This window comes from Glycine soja, chromosome 19 (genome assembly GCF_004193775.1).
Source record: "Glycine soja cultivar W05 chromosome 19, ASM419377v2, whole genome shotgun sequence".
Taxonomy (NCBI): domain Eukaryota; kingdom Viridiplantae; phylum Streptophyta; class Magnoliopsida; order Fabales; family Fabaceae; genus Glycine; species Glycine soja.
The window spans coordinates 50,113,355-50,131,481 of NC_041020.1; the positions used below are offsets into that span (position 1 = coordinate 50,113,355).

General features: G+C 29.8%; 2 protein-coding genes across 2 annotated transcripts; both read right to left on the bottom strand.

Moving 5' to 3' along the window:
• Nucleotides 1–1,402: 1,402 nt before the first annotated feature.
• Nucleotides 1,403–2,467, bottom strand: LOC114399847 (LOB domain-containing protein 1-like). Its single transcript, XM_028362066.1, has 2 exons — nt 2,244–2,467; nt 1,403–1,811 (listed from the first exon to the last, which is right to left on the bottom strand). The coding sequence occupies exons 1-2, from the start codon at nt 2,424–2,426 to the stop codon at nt 1,455–1,457; spliced, it is 540 nt and encodes a 179-aa protein (XP_028217867.1). The 5' UTR covers nt 2,427–2,467; the 3' UTR covers nt 1,403–1,454.
• A 10,791-nt stretch (nt 2,468–13,258) lies between these two features.
• Nucleotides 13,259–15,878, bottom strand: LOC114399418 (transcription factor MYB8-like). The gene is made up of 2 exons (XM_028361603.1): nt 15,656–15,878; nt 13,259–14,042 (listed from the first exon to the last, which is right to left on the bottom strand). Exons 1-2 carry the CDS (start codon nt 15,786–15,788, stop codon nt 13,330–13,332), a joined length of 846 nt encoding a protein of 281 aa, XP_028217404.1. The 5' UTR covers nt 15,789–15,878; the 3' UTR covers nt 13,259–13,329.
• Nucleotides 15,879–18,127: the final 2,249 nt, after the last annotated feature.

Sequence of the window (18,127 nt, forward strand, 5' to 3'; positions counted from 1 at the left end):
ATTAAAAATGTAATCAGTATTACTTTTTTATCATTCCATTCGGTGGGTTTATTCAAAGTTGATAAGAAAAACAAGGGGCGTGCGCCTAGTTTTTATGGTTGACAATCATAAATAGGCAATGGGAAGAGTGGGAATGAAATGGAATCCAAGTAAAGTTTGCCGTTCTGAGAATGAGATGGTTCTAGTTGCTGAGTGTGAGGAGCTGTTAGGTGCATCCAATCCACAGACAGATCTAGCTTCTCTCTCTCTCTCAGGTTGCAATTCACGCTCACTTTACTAGGTGTATCCACGTACTTTTCAATGCATCAAGTGCACATGTAATTGAATTATCTAAAATCACCGTAAAATATTCATTAACATAATATTAGATAAATATTTATATATTTAGTTTTATATTAAAAAAAATGATTCCGAGTTTAACAATAATTTTAGGTAGTTTTCTATTTAGTTTGACAGTTTGAGTATACCTATCTTTTAGTAAAAAATAGAAAATGGAAGAAAAAAAGTGCAATATTAAAACCAATTTGAACATAAAAAATTATTTTTATTATAGGAATTTTATCTTTTTTATATAGAATATATTAAAATTTCTTCTAATTTGTATATTTTATTTCTTTCATAAAGAAATTCTGGAGATTAACTTTCTCCAAAAATATCTCTTGGTAGAATCATTCCACTAAATAATTCTTTGAATATATTAAATTTTAATGATCCAACGAGTTAAAAGGACTCAAAATACCATCGGCTCTTTCTTCCATGATTTTCACATATATTGTTGTCTTCTTGTGAGATCCACGCCTCCAACACAGTTGAAACTTGAAAATCAAATCAAGAATTACATTATTAGTCAGGAATTAAATTTTAGGATAACTTTTATTTTACAACACAGTTGAAACTTGAAAATCAAATCAAGAATTACATTATTAGTCAGGAATTAAATTTTAGGATAACTTTTATTTTACTCCTTTGTATGCTTATATTTTTCTTAACTTATATCTTTATAGTTTATTCACTTAATCCTCGTAAATTTTGAATTAATGTTAAAAAGATTTTGATCACAATTAAAATTGTGGCCAATAAACATGAAACTATAGATAATTTAAACCAAATAAATTAAGGTCACTTTGTAATCAAAACTGTGATTAGATTTTTTTTTATGATTTATTATTTTCATAAATGTTTAAATATCAATAACGTTTATTTATTTAATAAATAAAAAGTATACGCAAAAGTTTTACGTTATATGCAGCGGATTTGGCCATTTTCTATTTACGTTATGAGCTAGATAACTCAAGTACAGTTGGCATCAATTCATACGCGCCTTGATTTCTCACTTGGGAATATTCATATTCATAGTCTACAAAGGAGTAATAATTTTGTTAAAGAATAATCTACACACACGTGAGCATTAATTTATATATCATATATGAAATAATTAATATCTAGCTAGTGTTTTATAAGGAGGGCGTTGACATATTGCTAAATACCCAGCCACCACCTTCTACAGGAAAATCAAATGGATCTGAGACCATGAGATGATCATGATCAAAGATGGGGTCGACATTGACGGGAAATGGATATTGATCAAGGTGGCCACAAGCGTTAACGTTGTTATTACGAATACTCAACAACTGGTCTTTTTGTTCTGACACACGAGTTTTTATGGACTCCAGCTGTGCCTTCAGTTCCTCAATCATCTTTTGTAACTGATAAATAGCTCCAGCACTGCCATAAACTGGGTCTCTGAGCCTTGCCGTCGCCTCGTACACCATCGCTTTAACAGCATCCTCTCTCTTTGTTTCCTCGACCATCTTGATCGAATAACAAACAAAACACGTGTGAATTAAACGTTGTTCCTTTCATTTCATCATGTTTCAACTTTCATGTGTGAGAAGAAGCGACACAAAATTGGTGTTAAGTTTTTTGTAATTATACATGTTTTTGCCCAAAAAGAGAGGGGACTTGATTTTAATTATAATGTTAATTATGATATATAGATCGACGATTTTACAAGTATCAATTAGCTAGCATAGATTTATCAATTGTTCAATCACAATATAATCGGGGAAATACTAAACAGTAATTACTTGGACAAAAAACAAGTCAAAGTCAAATAAAACTAATGTGGAAGATTTTCATAAAATATCTATCTTATTAGATAGATAGATCTTTGGTTACGACCAAAATGGGTGCATAGGGTATATATATATAATTAATTGTATAGGCAGCTGTATATATCCGACCTGAATCATTTTGATAACGTTGCTAGCACCGAACACTCTATGCACTCCAGCAAATTTATCAACCTCATTGGTTGGGAAATATGGAGCAAGTACGCACTTACTGTCACATCTGCGGCGTAACATCCTGCAAGCTGCGCAAGGTTGCAGATGTATGCTATCCTTTTCCTCACAATGGAAACCCATATCTTCAAAGATATGCAAACTATATATAATGCTATTAATGTCTTGATTCAGTAATAATATTCAAGCTAGCACATGTATATATAGAGAAGATGGAAAAGCTGTTACATATAATGTGCTAGCTTTTCAAAGGTTAAGTGCAAGGAAGATGCAGAGGCGGCCACAAAAGACAGATTTTGGGTGACGGTAATCTTTAAAAATATATAAGTAAACATAAAAAGACAAGAACTTAAGAACATTTTGTGACTTTTGTATCAGTCTCACTGTTGGGACAGTGGACCTAACACGCGGTAATCCAATTACATTGGTAGGAGCTAACATCATAATTAATTGAGTTAATTACACTTATTCTTGAGGTTTATTCAGTAAATAGTTATTTTAGTTATGAATAGGATATTAACAAATTTGTTTTCCAAAAATAAAAATTCAAATTGTAGTTTGAAAATAAAAAAATATATATAATAAATTTATTAATATATTAACTTTAATCTTTTACTGTTAGAAAGAGTTAATATAACATATTTAAGGATGAATTTGTCATTATTTTATACATTTAACGATAAAAATAATTATTTATCTAAAATATAATTTAATCTTCATTTTTTTTTCTTAATCGTTATAAGCATAACATTATATTAAATAATAAAAAATAAAAAAATAAACATAAATTAGAACAAACATAATAATAAACATAATATTTATTAATAAACATAATTTATATATTGTTATAAAAAATTTAATTTTTATTATGACAATATTAGACAATAACAAAATTAAGTTAAGTTTGATTTTTTAAAGAATTATGTTTATTAATCAATATTATATTTATTATTATGTTTATTTTAATTTACGTTTGTTTTTTTATTTTTAAATTTTTATTTTAATATTATGCTTATACCGATTAAAAAAAACAAGAAAATAAAAATTAAATTAAATTTAGACAAATAGTCATTTTTAAAAAAAATTATTTATCCTTATTTTTTATTATTACATTCAGGATGCTGTATTTAGAACGTTACTTTTCAATTCGTGTCTTAAACACTGTTTATGTTCCGTTAAGTTATTAAAAAAAAAAGAAAGAAATAAAATATGATTTTATGGTATTCCAAATTTACCCCTCTCAATAACATTGACAGATTAGGATTGGCGCAACCCTTCTCCGGCCGCATCCTCCTCCATTTCATGACAGCGTCGTATCAAAGGCTGATCTTCCCCATTGGAGTTCGTCGTGATGGGAGGCGGCGCTGGCATCTTCCGCCTCCCCAGCCGAGTCTCGAACTGCGGGAGACTTAGATGAGGCATCATCGTAGACTCAGATGTGAAGAGGAGAGTGCGCCATTTCGAGAGTCAGAGTGGACTAATTTCTATGCAGAGTCTGGCGAGTGCCATTTCGAAGGCGCAAATAAGCTACTTCAGGGTGGCGGCGTCTTCGAGGAGCTTGAGCTCCGCCTTGATTACCCAGTCACTGGTATTTGAATGGGGATGCATTGCATTCTCAGAATCGCAATGCACTAGTAAGTCTTCAATTTGGTGATACTGTGAAAGCCAATTTAGTTTCCTGCTCTATCAATAGTCAATTAATTTTGTTTCTAACATTGGCACCACTAGAAACTTTTGTCCCAGCATTGCCAATCAGTTATTTTCTCCTCTGAATTTAATGACTAGTACGGATTTCGTTTCTATAGAAAAATGAGGATCAATTTGATTAATGTGTAGAAAAGTTACGAATTGAAATTGATTGAATTTCTTAGGTGTGGTGGTAGCTTAGAAATTGGAAAAAAATAAGGAATTAAAAATGATAGCAGGGGGTGGGCTTTCGTGTTTTTGGTAGGCTTATTCCATTTCATGGCATGGGTGGTATAACTTTGGCAACGTTCAGGATGTTTTGGGTAACGTAACAACATCTGGGTTGAATTTTATTAACGAGGAAGCTGCTCATTTCGTGCTTGCTAGTGTTTTTTTTTTTTTTTTCTTCATTGAAGTTGCCCAGATTTTTACGAGGAAGATGAGGTCTTTTTGGGAAAAAAAATTCATTGAAAGTCATATGTCACACACCTGACTTGTTCCAGTTAAGGATCTAAACGACGTTTAAGTGTAAGGGGAACAAACGTAATAACTAGAGGGGCGGAGGGGGTTGTAGGAATTAAAAAGAGGGGTATAGTGTATTAAGTTAAAACCTCAGGGGCAATTAATGTAATTAACTCTAATTAATTACAAACAAGTGATTTATTTTTTAGGTCTTTTTTTTAATATCTATATAATATAACGCACAGTATCCGCTCAATTTTGGACATATATACGTACGTCAAATAAACATCAGAGAATTCAAAGTAGGAAGTGTAAAACGTCTAAACATATTGCGATAGAACATGTGAATTTCTTTAATGTTCCTTTCAGTGGCTTCATTTCTTGAAATTGAAAAGAACAAACAAAAACGTTAGCTAGCTTTGCTTGACCGGTTGCGTTTTATTGTACCTATCTTACGTGTTTATCCCATTGGCTATCATATGCGATCCCAGCCAGGCTTTGACTGCAGTGGACCGGAACAGCAAAATATATATATGGAAAAAAAAAAAATCTTCCAAATAAAGTGGATTAAATTAATTAAACCTTTGTTGTCGGTGCTGGCAAGCTAGGTGCCAGTCATGTTAATTAGATCAACTTCAATCAGTTACGTATATAGACATCTCATCTTAGATCTGCAAGTCTTTGCTATTACAGGTTACTGGCCGGGAATGGCATACTTGGACGAACTTCGAATTTTTCCATGAGTTAGGTTAACTTTTTAGCATTACACGAATATTAGGAAATGATCAATTATATGATTAAAAAGCATAAATTTTTATTGTAATAATATATATATTGATTGGTGGGGGGATCAGAATAGAAAATTAAGAAACTACACCGTAGCTAACAATGGAATTAAACCCCGTCTAATTCTTGGAATTGTCTATCAGTGCAAACCCTTCAGGTAACATGGTAGCCGATTGTTGATTCCATGAGAAAGAAATTATTCCCTCAGTTCCATTATAAGTGTTGTCTTAACTAGGAGGGAAGGAATCAAAATAGAAAATTATAAGAAACTACATCCTTGCTAACAAAGGAAACATGCATGGTAACCCTCCACGTACAATAGGAAACATGGTAACCAATGTTGATTCCATGAGGAAGAAACTATTTCTCCGTACTATTATAATTAGTAGTCTTAGATTTTCCTTTTACATAAATTAAAAAAAAAACTAAAAAATTAATGAGAGGCAATAATATTTTATAAAATTAACTTTATCATTATTTATTAATTTTTAATTTTATTGTTTATCATTAGTATTATAAAGAATATAAATAAAAAAATTAATTAATATTACATTAAAAAATCTAAAATGATAATTATTTCAAATTTTTTTATATGATGATAATTATTGTAGAACAAAGGGGATAATTATTTGGTTGAGTAAATATTTTTCGTGAAGAGGTGTAATTGTTTTCATAAATTCAGTGGTACTGTATAGTCCTCCTCTTTGCTATTCCTTCTTTAAAGCTTCTAAGAATTGAAGGTGTTGTGTGAGCTTATTAGTATACATAATCATTTTTATGAATACTGAAATTCATAATAAAATCGAGTTTAATTTTTATATACAACTTTTAATATACGCTAATTTTATTTCTAAGAAGGTGTTGTCTTATAACTATATACAGGATATTCTAAAACGAAGAATTAAAAGAATGTGAATGGAACACAGTATTGTTGATGAGGCGACGATCGACAAAAGAGAGTGTCCACGGAGGAGAAGGCATGCATATGCCTTTTTTGCCTTTTGCGAGGAGAAGTCAGCGCTTCCAACTTCCATCACAAACAGTACAAATTAAGTGGTGGAGAATCCAACTGTTCTCAGTGGAACACAATCACGCTATTGCGGTTGCAACTCGAGGTTTTAACAATCCTAAACAGTCACGATCCTAGACCATAAATATAAAGCTAATATCATATTTAAGAACACTCCTTTTTATATCGATTCTAATTTGAATCAATGTAAAAAGGTTTTTCTACTTTGGTTCTAATTTTAATTTTAATTGATGTAGAAATGCTTTTTAAAATATGGAACTAATAGCGGATTTAAGACCAAAGTCAGTGGAAGCAATATTTTTTTAAAAAAAGAAATCTAACAAAAATTACCATGTAGGGTTTATCTAATTGATCCAAGATAAAAGTAGCGTCAAACAATCCCAACTTCAATTATTCTCAATCTATCATTGCATATGAAAATAAAGACAAATATTAAAATCTTACTTTTCAAGAAAACTTCCTTAAAAATTAAGAGTTGTTAGCACTTAATCAAGATATGTCCCTGCGAGAAGAAAATGAATTCACAAGTCATGAATAAGTTCTATAGTTATACAATGTAAAATAGGATTAAAACCGACCTAAAAGGAAACTATAACAGTAGAGGAAAGAAATGTGTGAGAAGAAAATAGAGGGAGTAAAAGATAAAACTCAGACCGAAACATATGGGATAAACAACAAAAAAACTACTGAATTTATTAGAGAAAAGATAAAAATAAACTTTCAAATCAATATGTAAATAAAATAATAATAAACATAAGGAAAGTGAGAAAAAAAATAATAGATTTAAACACATAAAAATAAGAAATATAAATATTATAATAAGATGGTACATTTATTTATCTAATCGCTTTTCCACCTAATTTTTGTTCTAGGATAACAGGCTAGTTAGTAATCCTTTATTTTTTTTCAACTTAATCACCCTTTTGATTTTGGAAAAAATATCTTTATCAATATACTCTTTCTTTTACACATTTATCGCTACCCAAAAATATAATGAAAAATAGCTATATAGTTAGGACTCATAACAAAAATAAATAATCCATTCACTGGAAAAGCTTTTCCCATATCAAGCACTAATATCTTTTTAACGTATAACTAAATGGGGTAATCATTCAAATAAAAAAAATGAAACATGAAAATAAATGAAAAGGTACAAACATATAGAATTAGGGGTGTAAAATATAAAATTTTAAAAAAATATAAATTATTTTATTGAAATAAAGGGGTGCATTTGTCCACTCTCAAACACATACATGGCCGCCCCTAAATTTAGAACAAGTCCAAAATTGTCATGGTGCCATTTTCTATATCAGTTGTTAAACAATTGATATAAAAAGCCTTTCTATAATGATATTTTGTAGTATTTTGTTAACTAATTAATATATGTTTGTTTTAAAAATACATTTTTACTACTACAAAAAATAATTTTTAGATAAGTTAAAAATGATTTTTAGATTGCTTGTACGTACGACTATTATCTATTCAAGCAATATAAAATGTCATGACTTTTAGTTTGATTAATAGTCGATCTAAAAAATTAACTTTAATTTTATGATTGGTTTTTTAGTGACTTTTCTAAAAAGACAACTTTTTAGATCAGTTTTAATCGATTTAAATCATTAATTTTTAGATTGATTATTTTTTAATAGTTGATAAAAAAGATAAAATTTTTAGATTGATTTTTTTATAACTTATACAAAAGGTTAACATTTTACATCACTCATAAAAAATTTGATCAAAAATTTATTATTTTATAAAATAAATATAGTATATATTTTGTTTATTTTTCTCCCTCGATCTAATTTGTAAAATAGACACAACAATCATATACACTAATTTAATGAATATGTTATTTTTATAGACATGAGATGAGATGGATATTTTCATATGAGATAAAGTAGAAAAATTTATAACAACATATATAGGCTTGATGTATAATTTATTGTAAGAGTTTAACTTATCTTACAACTTTGAAAAATAAGCCTTTTCATTAAGTATTTAAATTATTTTGGCATTTTAAAAAAATTATTACAATTTTATAAATTTATAAAAACATATATAGACTTGATACATGATTTATTGTAATTTTAAGATAAAACAATTACTACAAGGAATATTATTTAAGTACATACTGTTTAAAAAAATTAAACACATTTTTTTAATTATATACATATATATTCAAAAAATAATATATATATATTATTGAATCTTATTAATAATAATGGCCAAAACAACACCACGTGCGTTCCAGCTTAATTTTTAAAGCTACATGTCTGATTAAGACTCAAATATTATAAATCTAATCTAGTTATATGTCGAAGGGTGTGTGTCTTTATTATTTTTTTCTTCAGAACTTGAATGTAAACAACATAGAAACGTCTTAATTTTTAAAGTTAAGTATTTTCGAATTTCATAAGGATTTTTAACATTATTTATTTTACATGCAAATGGTATATATATGTAACTAACTATATAGAATCATTTAGGATTGACTGACACATATTGTTCCAATTTAATTAGATTTGTTGAATTATTCGAATCTTAATTTACAGTTGCATTAAATATTTGAAGAAAAAATTTATCATCCATTATCATCTTACAAGATTCAAATAGGATTATTTCCTATTAAAAAAAATACTTGTGATTTAAAATATATATGTATAGTGCCAAAATTGTATAGAGTAATTATGGTGTAAATTGCGTTGTTGTGTCTCTAAATTCTAACGATGAGGGGACTAGAAGGTAAGCACGCCAGAAGCTAAGCTTCAAACATCTCAATTTCGGGGAAGTTTATCTCACTTTCTAACATACTAAGAGATCTTTGTTTACAATTGAAAATTATACTTACGGTGCATTACAGCTTAATCGATTTATCTGATAAAATAAATATTAGAAAAATTATAAAAAAAAATAACTTACAGCATATAAGTCACGTCGTCCAGTTTATTTTAATGAATTTTATAGGATGGCTCGTGAAAACATCTGATGATTTATATATGAAAATAATTTAAATGTTTTCTCTTGCATTGTAATTAGAAACAACTTAAATATAAATACTTATTATATGGATGATATACATTTATCGAATTTAAGATCTTTGAGCAAGTCATTTATCCATCTAAATGTAATGGGATATTGTCTTACTTGCCTCAAGCAAAAAAAGCAAAAATAAGATTAAACAATCTCATCAAAGTGGATTATTATAATTAAAATATGTAATTAATCAACTTTAAATATATAGAAAATTGCATCAATCGATTTTGATATTTTTTATTATCAATAAATGTTAATTTTATTAGCATTTGAGATCTTTCTCTCCTCTTTGCTCTCTCTTCTCCCTTCAATCAATCCTTTATCCGTCACCAATTAAAATTGATTAAGTTGTTTAATTTTATTTTTACCTTAGTAAGTTAGAAAACCTTAACTATTTACTATTGTGATAATTATTTAAAATCATATTAATTAGGATAATTTGTAATTACTTATCACGTTTAAACGGTTAAAGTTAGTTATTAGGAGTTATTAGAAGTTAGGTGAATAGTTACTTAGTTATGTTACTAGAAGTTATTGTAGTTAGTTACTAAGAATTACTAGAAGTTAGTTACTCAAGTTGGTTATTCTCTATATTTGTATAAATAAACCACATTTGTAATACTTTGATGAATGAATTCGAATACTATCATTCATTTCTTTCATTCTTGATATGGTATCAGAAGTTTTTTGCTTCCGTACCTCTTTCTTCCTATTGAAGTTATTTCTTTTTTTCTCTCATGGTCATGACTGTCATTGATGATTCTAACCCCTTCATTCTTCATTCTTCCGACCATCCTGGCATTGTCTTAGTTTCTCATCCTCTTACCGGTGACAACTACAATTCTTGAAAGAAAGCAATGCGCATGGCTCTTCATGGGAATAACCAATATGGGTTTGTCGATGGTTCAATTCCTGAACCTGCTTTGGGTCACTCCACTCATGCTTTGTGGCATCGCAACAATAGTATCGTTTCTTCCTGGCTCCTTAATTCTTTATCCAAAGAAATGCAAGTCAGTATCTTACATTGTTCTTCTGCCAAATCAATCTGGGATGATCTTCAAGAACGTTTTGAGCAACGAAATGGTCCTTTAATTTTTCAACTTAAGCATGAATTGATCACTCTACAACAAGGTTCCATGTATGTTTCCTCTTTCTACTTTAAGCTTCGTTCTCTGTGGGAGTCATTATCAGAACTGAAGCCCTCACATAGTTGTACATGTGGAGGAATTAAACCTTGGTGCGATTTTGAACAAATGGAGTATGCTATGCAGTTTTTGATGAGGTTGAACGAATCCTTTTCTACTATCAGAGGTCAAATTTTATCCATGGATCCCTTTCCCTCAATAACTAAGGTTTTTTCCTTAGTTGTTCAAGAAGAAAAGCAAAAGGAAGTTGGTGCTTCCACCTCTGCTAGTGAAGTTTCACATGCTTTTGCCTTGAAGCCTTCTTCTGTTGCACGCAATCATCCTACCAATCGCTTCAAAGGATCTTCCAACAATTGCACCTTGTGTGCTCATTGTGGTATGTTGGGTCATACTCAGGATCGTTGCTTCAAGTTGCATGGTTATCCTCCAAATTATAAGAGGACTAGTTTTTCCTCAGAAGTCAAGAAACATTCTTCATCTTCTGAATCACCACACAAGGTTGCTCAACAAGTATCTGTTGATATGTCTCACTCACCATCTTCCTTTGGTGACTCGGGTTCCCAGTTTCAACTTACTGCCCATCAATATAGCCAATTGATGAATCTTTAAGAAAGTCATGCTACCAATGTTGTCATCCCTCAAGGTGTTTCTTCTGCCAGTGGTATGATCCTTTCTACATCCACTTCTAATTTTTTTCTTGATTGTTGGCTTTTAGATTCTGGTGCCAACATTCATATTTCTTGTTCCCTTCATCATTTTCGATCTTACCAACTTGTTTCTGATAAAACTGTCACTCTGCCTAATAATGATGTTATACCTATCATTGCCATTGGTTCGGTTTGCTTAACCAATACCTTACTCTTGCATAATGTTGCCTACATTCCTAAATTCAAATTCAATTTAATTTCAGTTAGTGCTCTTCTAACCAATCCTAATTTGTCCATTTCTTTTTCCCAAAATGCATTTGATATTCAGGAGAAGCAAGCTTGCAAGAGGATTGGTAGAGGGGCTCTCATCCAAGGCCTTTATGTCTTAGATCTCAAGGACACTCTTGATTGTAAATTTACTTTTCCTATTATCAATTCCCATACAAATTCCTTAGTCATTTTACTAGTATATGTAGATGACATCATCCTATCAGGGCCCAATATTGCCTTCGTACAAGCTGTTCAGACCAAATTACAGTCTCTGTTCAATTGAAGATCCATGGTCCTTTGAAATATTTTCTTGGCTTAGAAATAGTCAAATTCAGTAGAGGCATCTCACTATCCCAACGAAAATATGCTCTATCTCTTTTGGAAGATACAGGTTTCTTGGCCTGCAAACCTTCCAATTTACCAATGGATCCCAATCTGAAACTCAATCTTCATGATAGAGACTTACTCCCTGATCCATCAATGTACAAAAGATTAATTGGTAGATTGCTTTATTTGACCATCTCACGGCCTGATATCACCTACATGTTGTTCATCATTTTTTGCAGTATATCAAATCTGCTCTTGGACAAGGTTTGTTTTTCCCTGCTCAGAACTCTCTCAACCTCACTGCCTTTGCAGATGCTGATTGGGCCGGTTGTGTTGATACCAGAAGATCCACTTCTGACTTTTGTGTCTTTTTGGAAAATAACCTTCTTTCTTGGCGTTCTAAGAAACAATCCACTGTTTCAAAATCATCCACTGAAGCTAAATATCGTGTCTTGTCTTCTGTTACTAGTGAAATTGTTTGGTTAAGCAAGTTAATTCTTCACTTTGAAGTTGATGTGCCCTCTGTGATGTTATTTTGTGATAATAAATCTGCTATAAGTCTTGCTTCAAACCCTGCTCATCATGAACGATCCAAGCACATTGACATTGATCATCATTTCATTAGAGAATATGTTCAGTCCAAAGTAGTCAAGCTTGTCCATGTCAAGAGCCAACACCAGGTTGCATATGTTTTTACAAAAGCACTTCCAAGCCCGATTTTTGGTAAATTCATTGCCAAGTTGGGAATGATTAACATCTATTCGTCAACTTGAGGGTATCACGATTAAGCGGTTGAAGTTAGTTACTAGGAGTTATTAGAAATTAGGTGAATAGTTACTTAGTTATGTTACTAGAAGTTATTGTAGTTAGTTATTAGGAGTTATTAGAAGTTGGTTACTCAAGTTGGTTATTCTCTATATTTGTATAAATAAATCACCTTTATAATACTTTGATGAATGAATTCGAATACTATCATTCATTTTTTTCATTCTTGATATTACTTGGCTATAAAATCTCAATTAATAGTATATTAAAATTCAATTCATATACTTATATCACATATAGTTGCAGTAAAAGAACAGATTTTTTTTAAAGGATATAAACGTATAGATAAACAAATCTTCAATGGAAAAATTAAATTCATATACGTATATCAATATATAAACATATATATAGATATTATAATATTCGCTCTCGATTATAAATTTAAGAAAATGAAGACTAAAATTATGCATCTGAAAACAGAGATCGGGGGCTAATCGTTGTTCAATAGTTGTTAGAAAACACGAAGACAATTGACAATGTGAGAAAGATTATCTAAATATTTGATAAAATTGTTTTATAGTCACATTTAATGAGTAAAAACCTCTCAGGAACATTTAAGAGTGACAAGACTCATAGTCATCGCGACCGATTCAAAGTAAAAAAAATCTAAATATAATTTTATCAATAAATCAAATGTTATAATTAAATTAATAATCTTTACAATTGATATATTTAATAATTTAAAAAGTATTCTAAATAATTGATACTAATTAATAATCTAAGGAATAAATAATACGTACAATATTGTTTACGTGCTAGCTAGAGCAAACTTTATTTTATTTGTTCAAACCATATTTTCACCATTATTTGTACATTTACACCAATAAAGATTGAGCAAAAGAATCTAATTCATCTGGCTTCTCCTCAACATTCAAGAGCTGCAAGTACTCTTCGTAGAGTTTTTCTAGCGTACCATGATCATCAGTGTGAACATCAGAATAGCATTCCTCGTAAGAGGCAGTATTGTTGACTAGGTCATGGTCTTCACCAAAGAATATTTCAATCCCACCATTGTCTGCATCGTCACCTACCCCCCAAACCATGTTCACCTCTTTTACTTCTGCTTCTGGGCTTTGAACTTTCTCTTCGCTAGTTGATGCAGTTGCTGAATTGGAATTAAGGGTTAAGGTGCTATCCGTTCTGGGTATACATGATGATAAAGCCTTAACCCTTATGGGTTTTGGTAGATAAACTAAAGTCTTCTCTGACCCTTTGTTATTCTCATTCTTTTGCTTATTCTTCTTTTTACCCTTCTTCTTCTCTGGTGCCTCAGTTAACTTGTCGTGTGTCTTTGGATCGGTTCCTTGATTTCTCAGCTTCTTGCTGAGATGGGTATTCCAGTAGTTCTTAATCTCATTATCTGTTCGTCCTGGTAATCTCCCCGCGATGAGGGACCATCTATTTCCTAAAAGCGAATGCATTCTAACTATAAGATCATCTTCTTCTGGGGTTATGTTTCCTCTCTTTATATCTGGTCTCAGATAGTTCATCCATCTCAGTCGGCAACTTTTTCCGCATCTAAGAAGCCCTGCACCAAGCACCAACCACCAACCAATAACCATGATTAATCAATTTTATCTTACTGAAAAAAGAAAATGAAAGTACTATGTTATTAATCTTATATCATTCATTTACTCCTTATAATTTCACAATTTATATATTTTAATTTAAAATTATTTTTTTTAATTTTTATAATTTATATTTTAATTCTCTTTTAGTTCTTATAATTTAAAAGTAATCTTTTTAATTTTTATAATTTGTATTTTAATTCTCATTTAGTCCCTATAATTTGAAAGTGATATTTTTAGTCTATATAACTTATATTTTAATTACTTTTTGAGTCCTTAAAAAATATATAAAAATAATTAGTTATAAACTAATTATAAATTATAAATATTTTTTATTACAAATTATCTTGCGATAGATTAGTTATGAATTATTTGTTAATATTTTTGTAGTTAATTATAATTGATAATACTATTCATATTTTGATGATAATGATTAAAAGAGAATTAAAATATAAAGTACTGAAACTAAAAATAGCACTTTCAAATTATAGAGATTAAAAAAAATTAAAATGTAAATTATAAGGACTAAAAAATCACTTTCATATTATAGGAATTAAAAGAGAATTAAAATATAAATTATATGACTTAAAAAAACTATTTTAAAACTATAAAAGACTAAAATATAAATGATAAAACTATAAAGACAAAATGAATAATTAAATCTTATTATAAATATACCATGTTTACATACAAGGTCAAATAAAGTAGAGTTAATTAAGTCAGATGATTGAAGGTGGGGAACAACTTGAATTAAAATGTTAGAAAATATATTTTTTTTGACAGCTATCATGGGATACCTTGGCCCCACGAACATTTTTGATACACATGTATAATTCAATTATATAAAAAAAAAGAGATAAATAAATTATATATATAAAGAGTTTAATTTTTATTAACTGTTATCTATATATATTGTTAGAAATTATTTTTAATTTAAATTTTAAAGTAATTACTATAAAAAGCAATAATTTTATTATAATGACGGAATGATAATATAAAAACAATACTATCAACTGGATAATAATATTATACATAAATAATATATTTTATACGTTCAAATAATGGAACACGTACATATAATAAAAATAATAATCTTTTGAAAGAGAGATATGAAGAGATGGAGAAGAACAATAATAAATGTGAAAAATGATATGATAAATAAATAAATAAAAGGTAAGCTAAAAATATAATACAATAAAGACAATCTAATGTAACGATATAAGGGAGAAAGAAAGATACCCTTTACACAAACATATTATACAACGAAAGTTTGACGATAAGAATAACAACAACAAAAAAATAATAAAGATTGAAGAGAGAGAAAAAAGAAAGAAATATGAAGATGTTAATTTATGAATAATATATAGGATATGATTGATAAAGAAGGGACAAACAAATGAAGAACATGTACACCAAAAATAAAAACAAATCAAGAACACAATATGAGATCAGAAGATTAGGAAGCCAGATTAAACATGAAAAGGTGATCAAGAGGAGGAATCATATATAGAGAGGTAGCTGGCTAGGGTAAGAAATGAATGGGCAGCAAACTAATATAGTATATTATTATTACCGGCTCTTTTTGGTAGTGATCTCCACTGGCCTTCTCCATGAGTTTGAATATACTTAGTGAGCAATGCATCTTCTCGAGGAGTCCATGGACCTCTATGCAACCCTACTTTAGAGCAACAAGGAGCTCTTCCCATCTTCAGAAGCTTCTCTAGCGAACTCTGAAAGGAAGCAGAGCACCATAGTTAGGTTCCAACACCCTTGCCCTCCTTTTAAATACCATCTTTCTTCTTTCTTTAAAATAATATTTACTAATTGATCACGACAAAACTGATTGGTATATGGTTGTTGAATTTTATATTCATTAATATTAAAACTTGAAAGTCAGGTTCGGCTATTCTCTGTTCCTATTTCTCACCGCAGATATTTGTTGATAATTCTCCATCAGAAGTTTACGATATTTAATATTTTAATAATATTAAAGAATATATACTTATATTTCATAAAAATAATTTTTATTTTCTTAAGCATAATTTATCAAAACCGTTTCTTATACAACTCTTAAAATACATAAGAGCTATTTAATGTTATACACTAAAAATTATAAAATGTCTATTTAATTGAATAATAAATACTTTTACCAGAAACTATAAAAATGGTTATATACTTTATTTGGAAGGTTGTGGTATTGTTATGTAGTATAAATAGAGTAAAGTTATTCTTATTTGTTGTAAATATAGATCCGTGCACGAAATTAACTCAACGACCTTTCTTCTATCTGTCTTTCTACCTCATGCTTTCTTTTAAGGCTTTTACATGCATTTATATTAGTGGGATAGGATTTGACGTGAACCTATTGAACATATGGAGCAAAGACTTTGTGAGTGAAAATGTGTCAAACTTCTAGTTATTTTTTTTCTCTGTATGTAGCATTATAATTAATTGCTATATTAGATTGTAATTAGGAAATAATATTTACACATCAAAATCTCTACATTATTTTCACACTTTGTATTTTGGTCAAAGAAATGTATTGGGATATTATTTTATTAATACTTAATTAAAAAGTGGTGTAAAAATAATAAATTTTTAACGTGTAAATATTATTATTGTTCAACTTGAGTGGTATTAATAAATTTTTAACGTGTACTACAATTGAATTTTTCCAAGAGTTGCTCAAAACTACAATATTTAAAATAGTTGGAGAGAGTCCATTATTCTTGTGCCGACTCAATTGTAGGAAATTAACGAATAAATATTTTAATAACATGCTTGGAAAAATTCCTTTTTGTACTTTTGTTTTCTTTTTACTGAGTACTAGCCTGGAAAAAGTAATTTAAGATATACAAAAAATTATAAAACCCCGAGTTGTTGCTGATGCAAAGGATATGAAGATTTGTTTATACAACTAAGATAAGTACTAATAGCTGCAACCATATGAAAGCATCCAATGACTTTCAATATTTGTTTTATTTGCTGGCCGTTGAACAGGATAGTGTCTTATTTGATCAGGTATTTTCAGGGATGGGTTCGTAAGACTACTGATTTATATACGCTTTTCATATATGTATACATATAAGGATACTCTCTTTTGTAAGGGTGGGTACCCATGTACCCTTGATCCTCTATCTTAATGTATATCTTTCTAATATTGCTGAGGAAAAAAAATGGCTAACGAAAATATTACTACCAAAAATCACTATGAGAGAATTTTATGGAGGACATTAGGCAGAGCTATAACTAAAACAATATCAAAATGACGAGTGGGTTTGGAAGTCAAACGGTGAAGGAAAATTCACTGTAAAGAAAGCGTACAAAATCATATCTCATCAAGATATTTCAAAGGAGGATGCGAGGTCCTTTAGTAGTGTGTGAAAATCTGTTGTGCAATCAAATGTGGCTGCTTTCAAAAGATAATCTAAGGAAGCGGAATGGATGGAAACTCCATGTGTTTGCTTTGCTCACAACAAGTGGAAACAGTGCAGCATTTGTTTTTTTGAGTGCAAACTTGCTATTCAAGTCTAGAATATGTGTGCTGAGTGGTCAGGGGTAGAAAGAGCGTTCCATAATGATCCGCGCCAACACTTCAGCATTTCAGGGTTCATGGCCAATCTTTGGTGGAAGACTGTTTGGCTTGCAGTTGTGTGATGGCTTTGGATACATCGAAATGCAGTAATTTTTAAAGAAGAAAATCCAGAACTAGACAAAGTGGTGGAGTTGATTAAAGTAAGATCATGGATGCGACTATCTTCCAAGGCTAAAGGATTTTTGGCAAAATGAATAAACTGAGCAATGCAACCATTATTATGTTTGACAAAATGATTATTTTATTTTGAGCTTACTTGTTTGTATGAAAGCATGAACTCTTTTGGTCATGCGTTGGGTAGGTATACAACTACAGAGTATTTTATGTGCTAGAACTGAGTTATGCAGGGAAAGGTTTCTTCAATCTTTCTACATTGTAATTTGGTATCTTCTGCAACTCTTGTAATTTGACAATGTACCTCTGGTACCTGTGTGATTATTGATATATTTA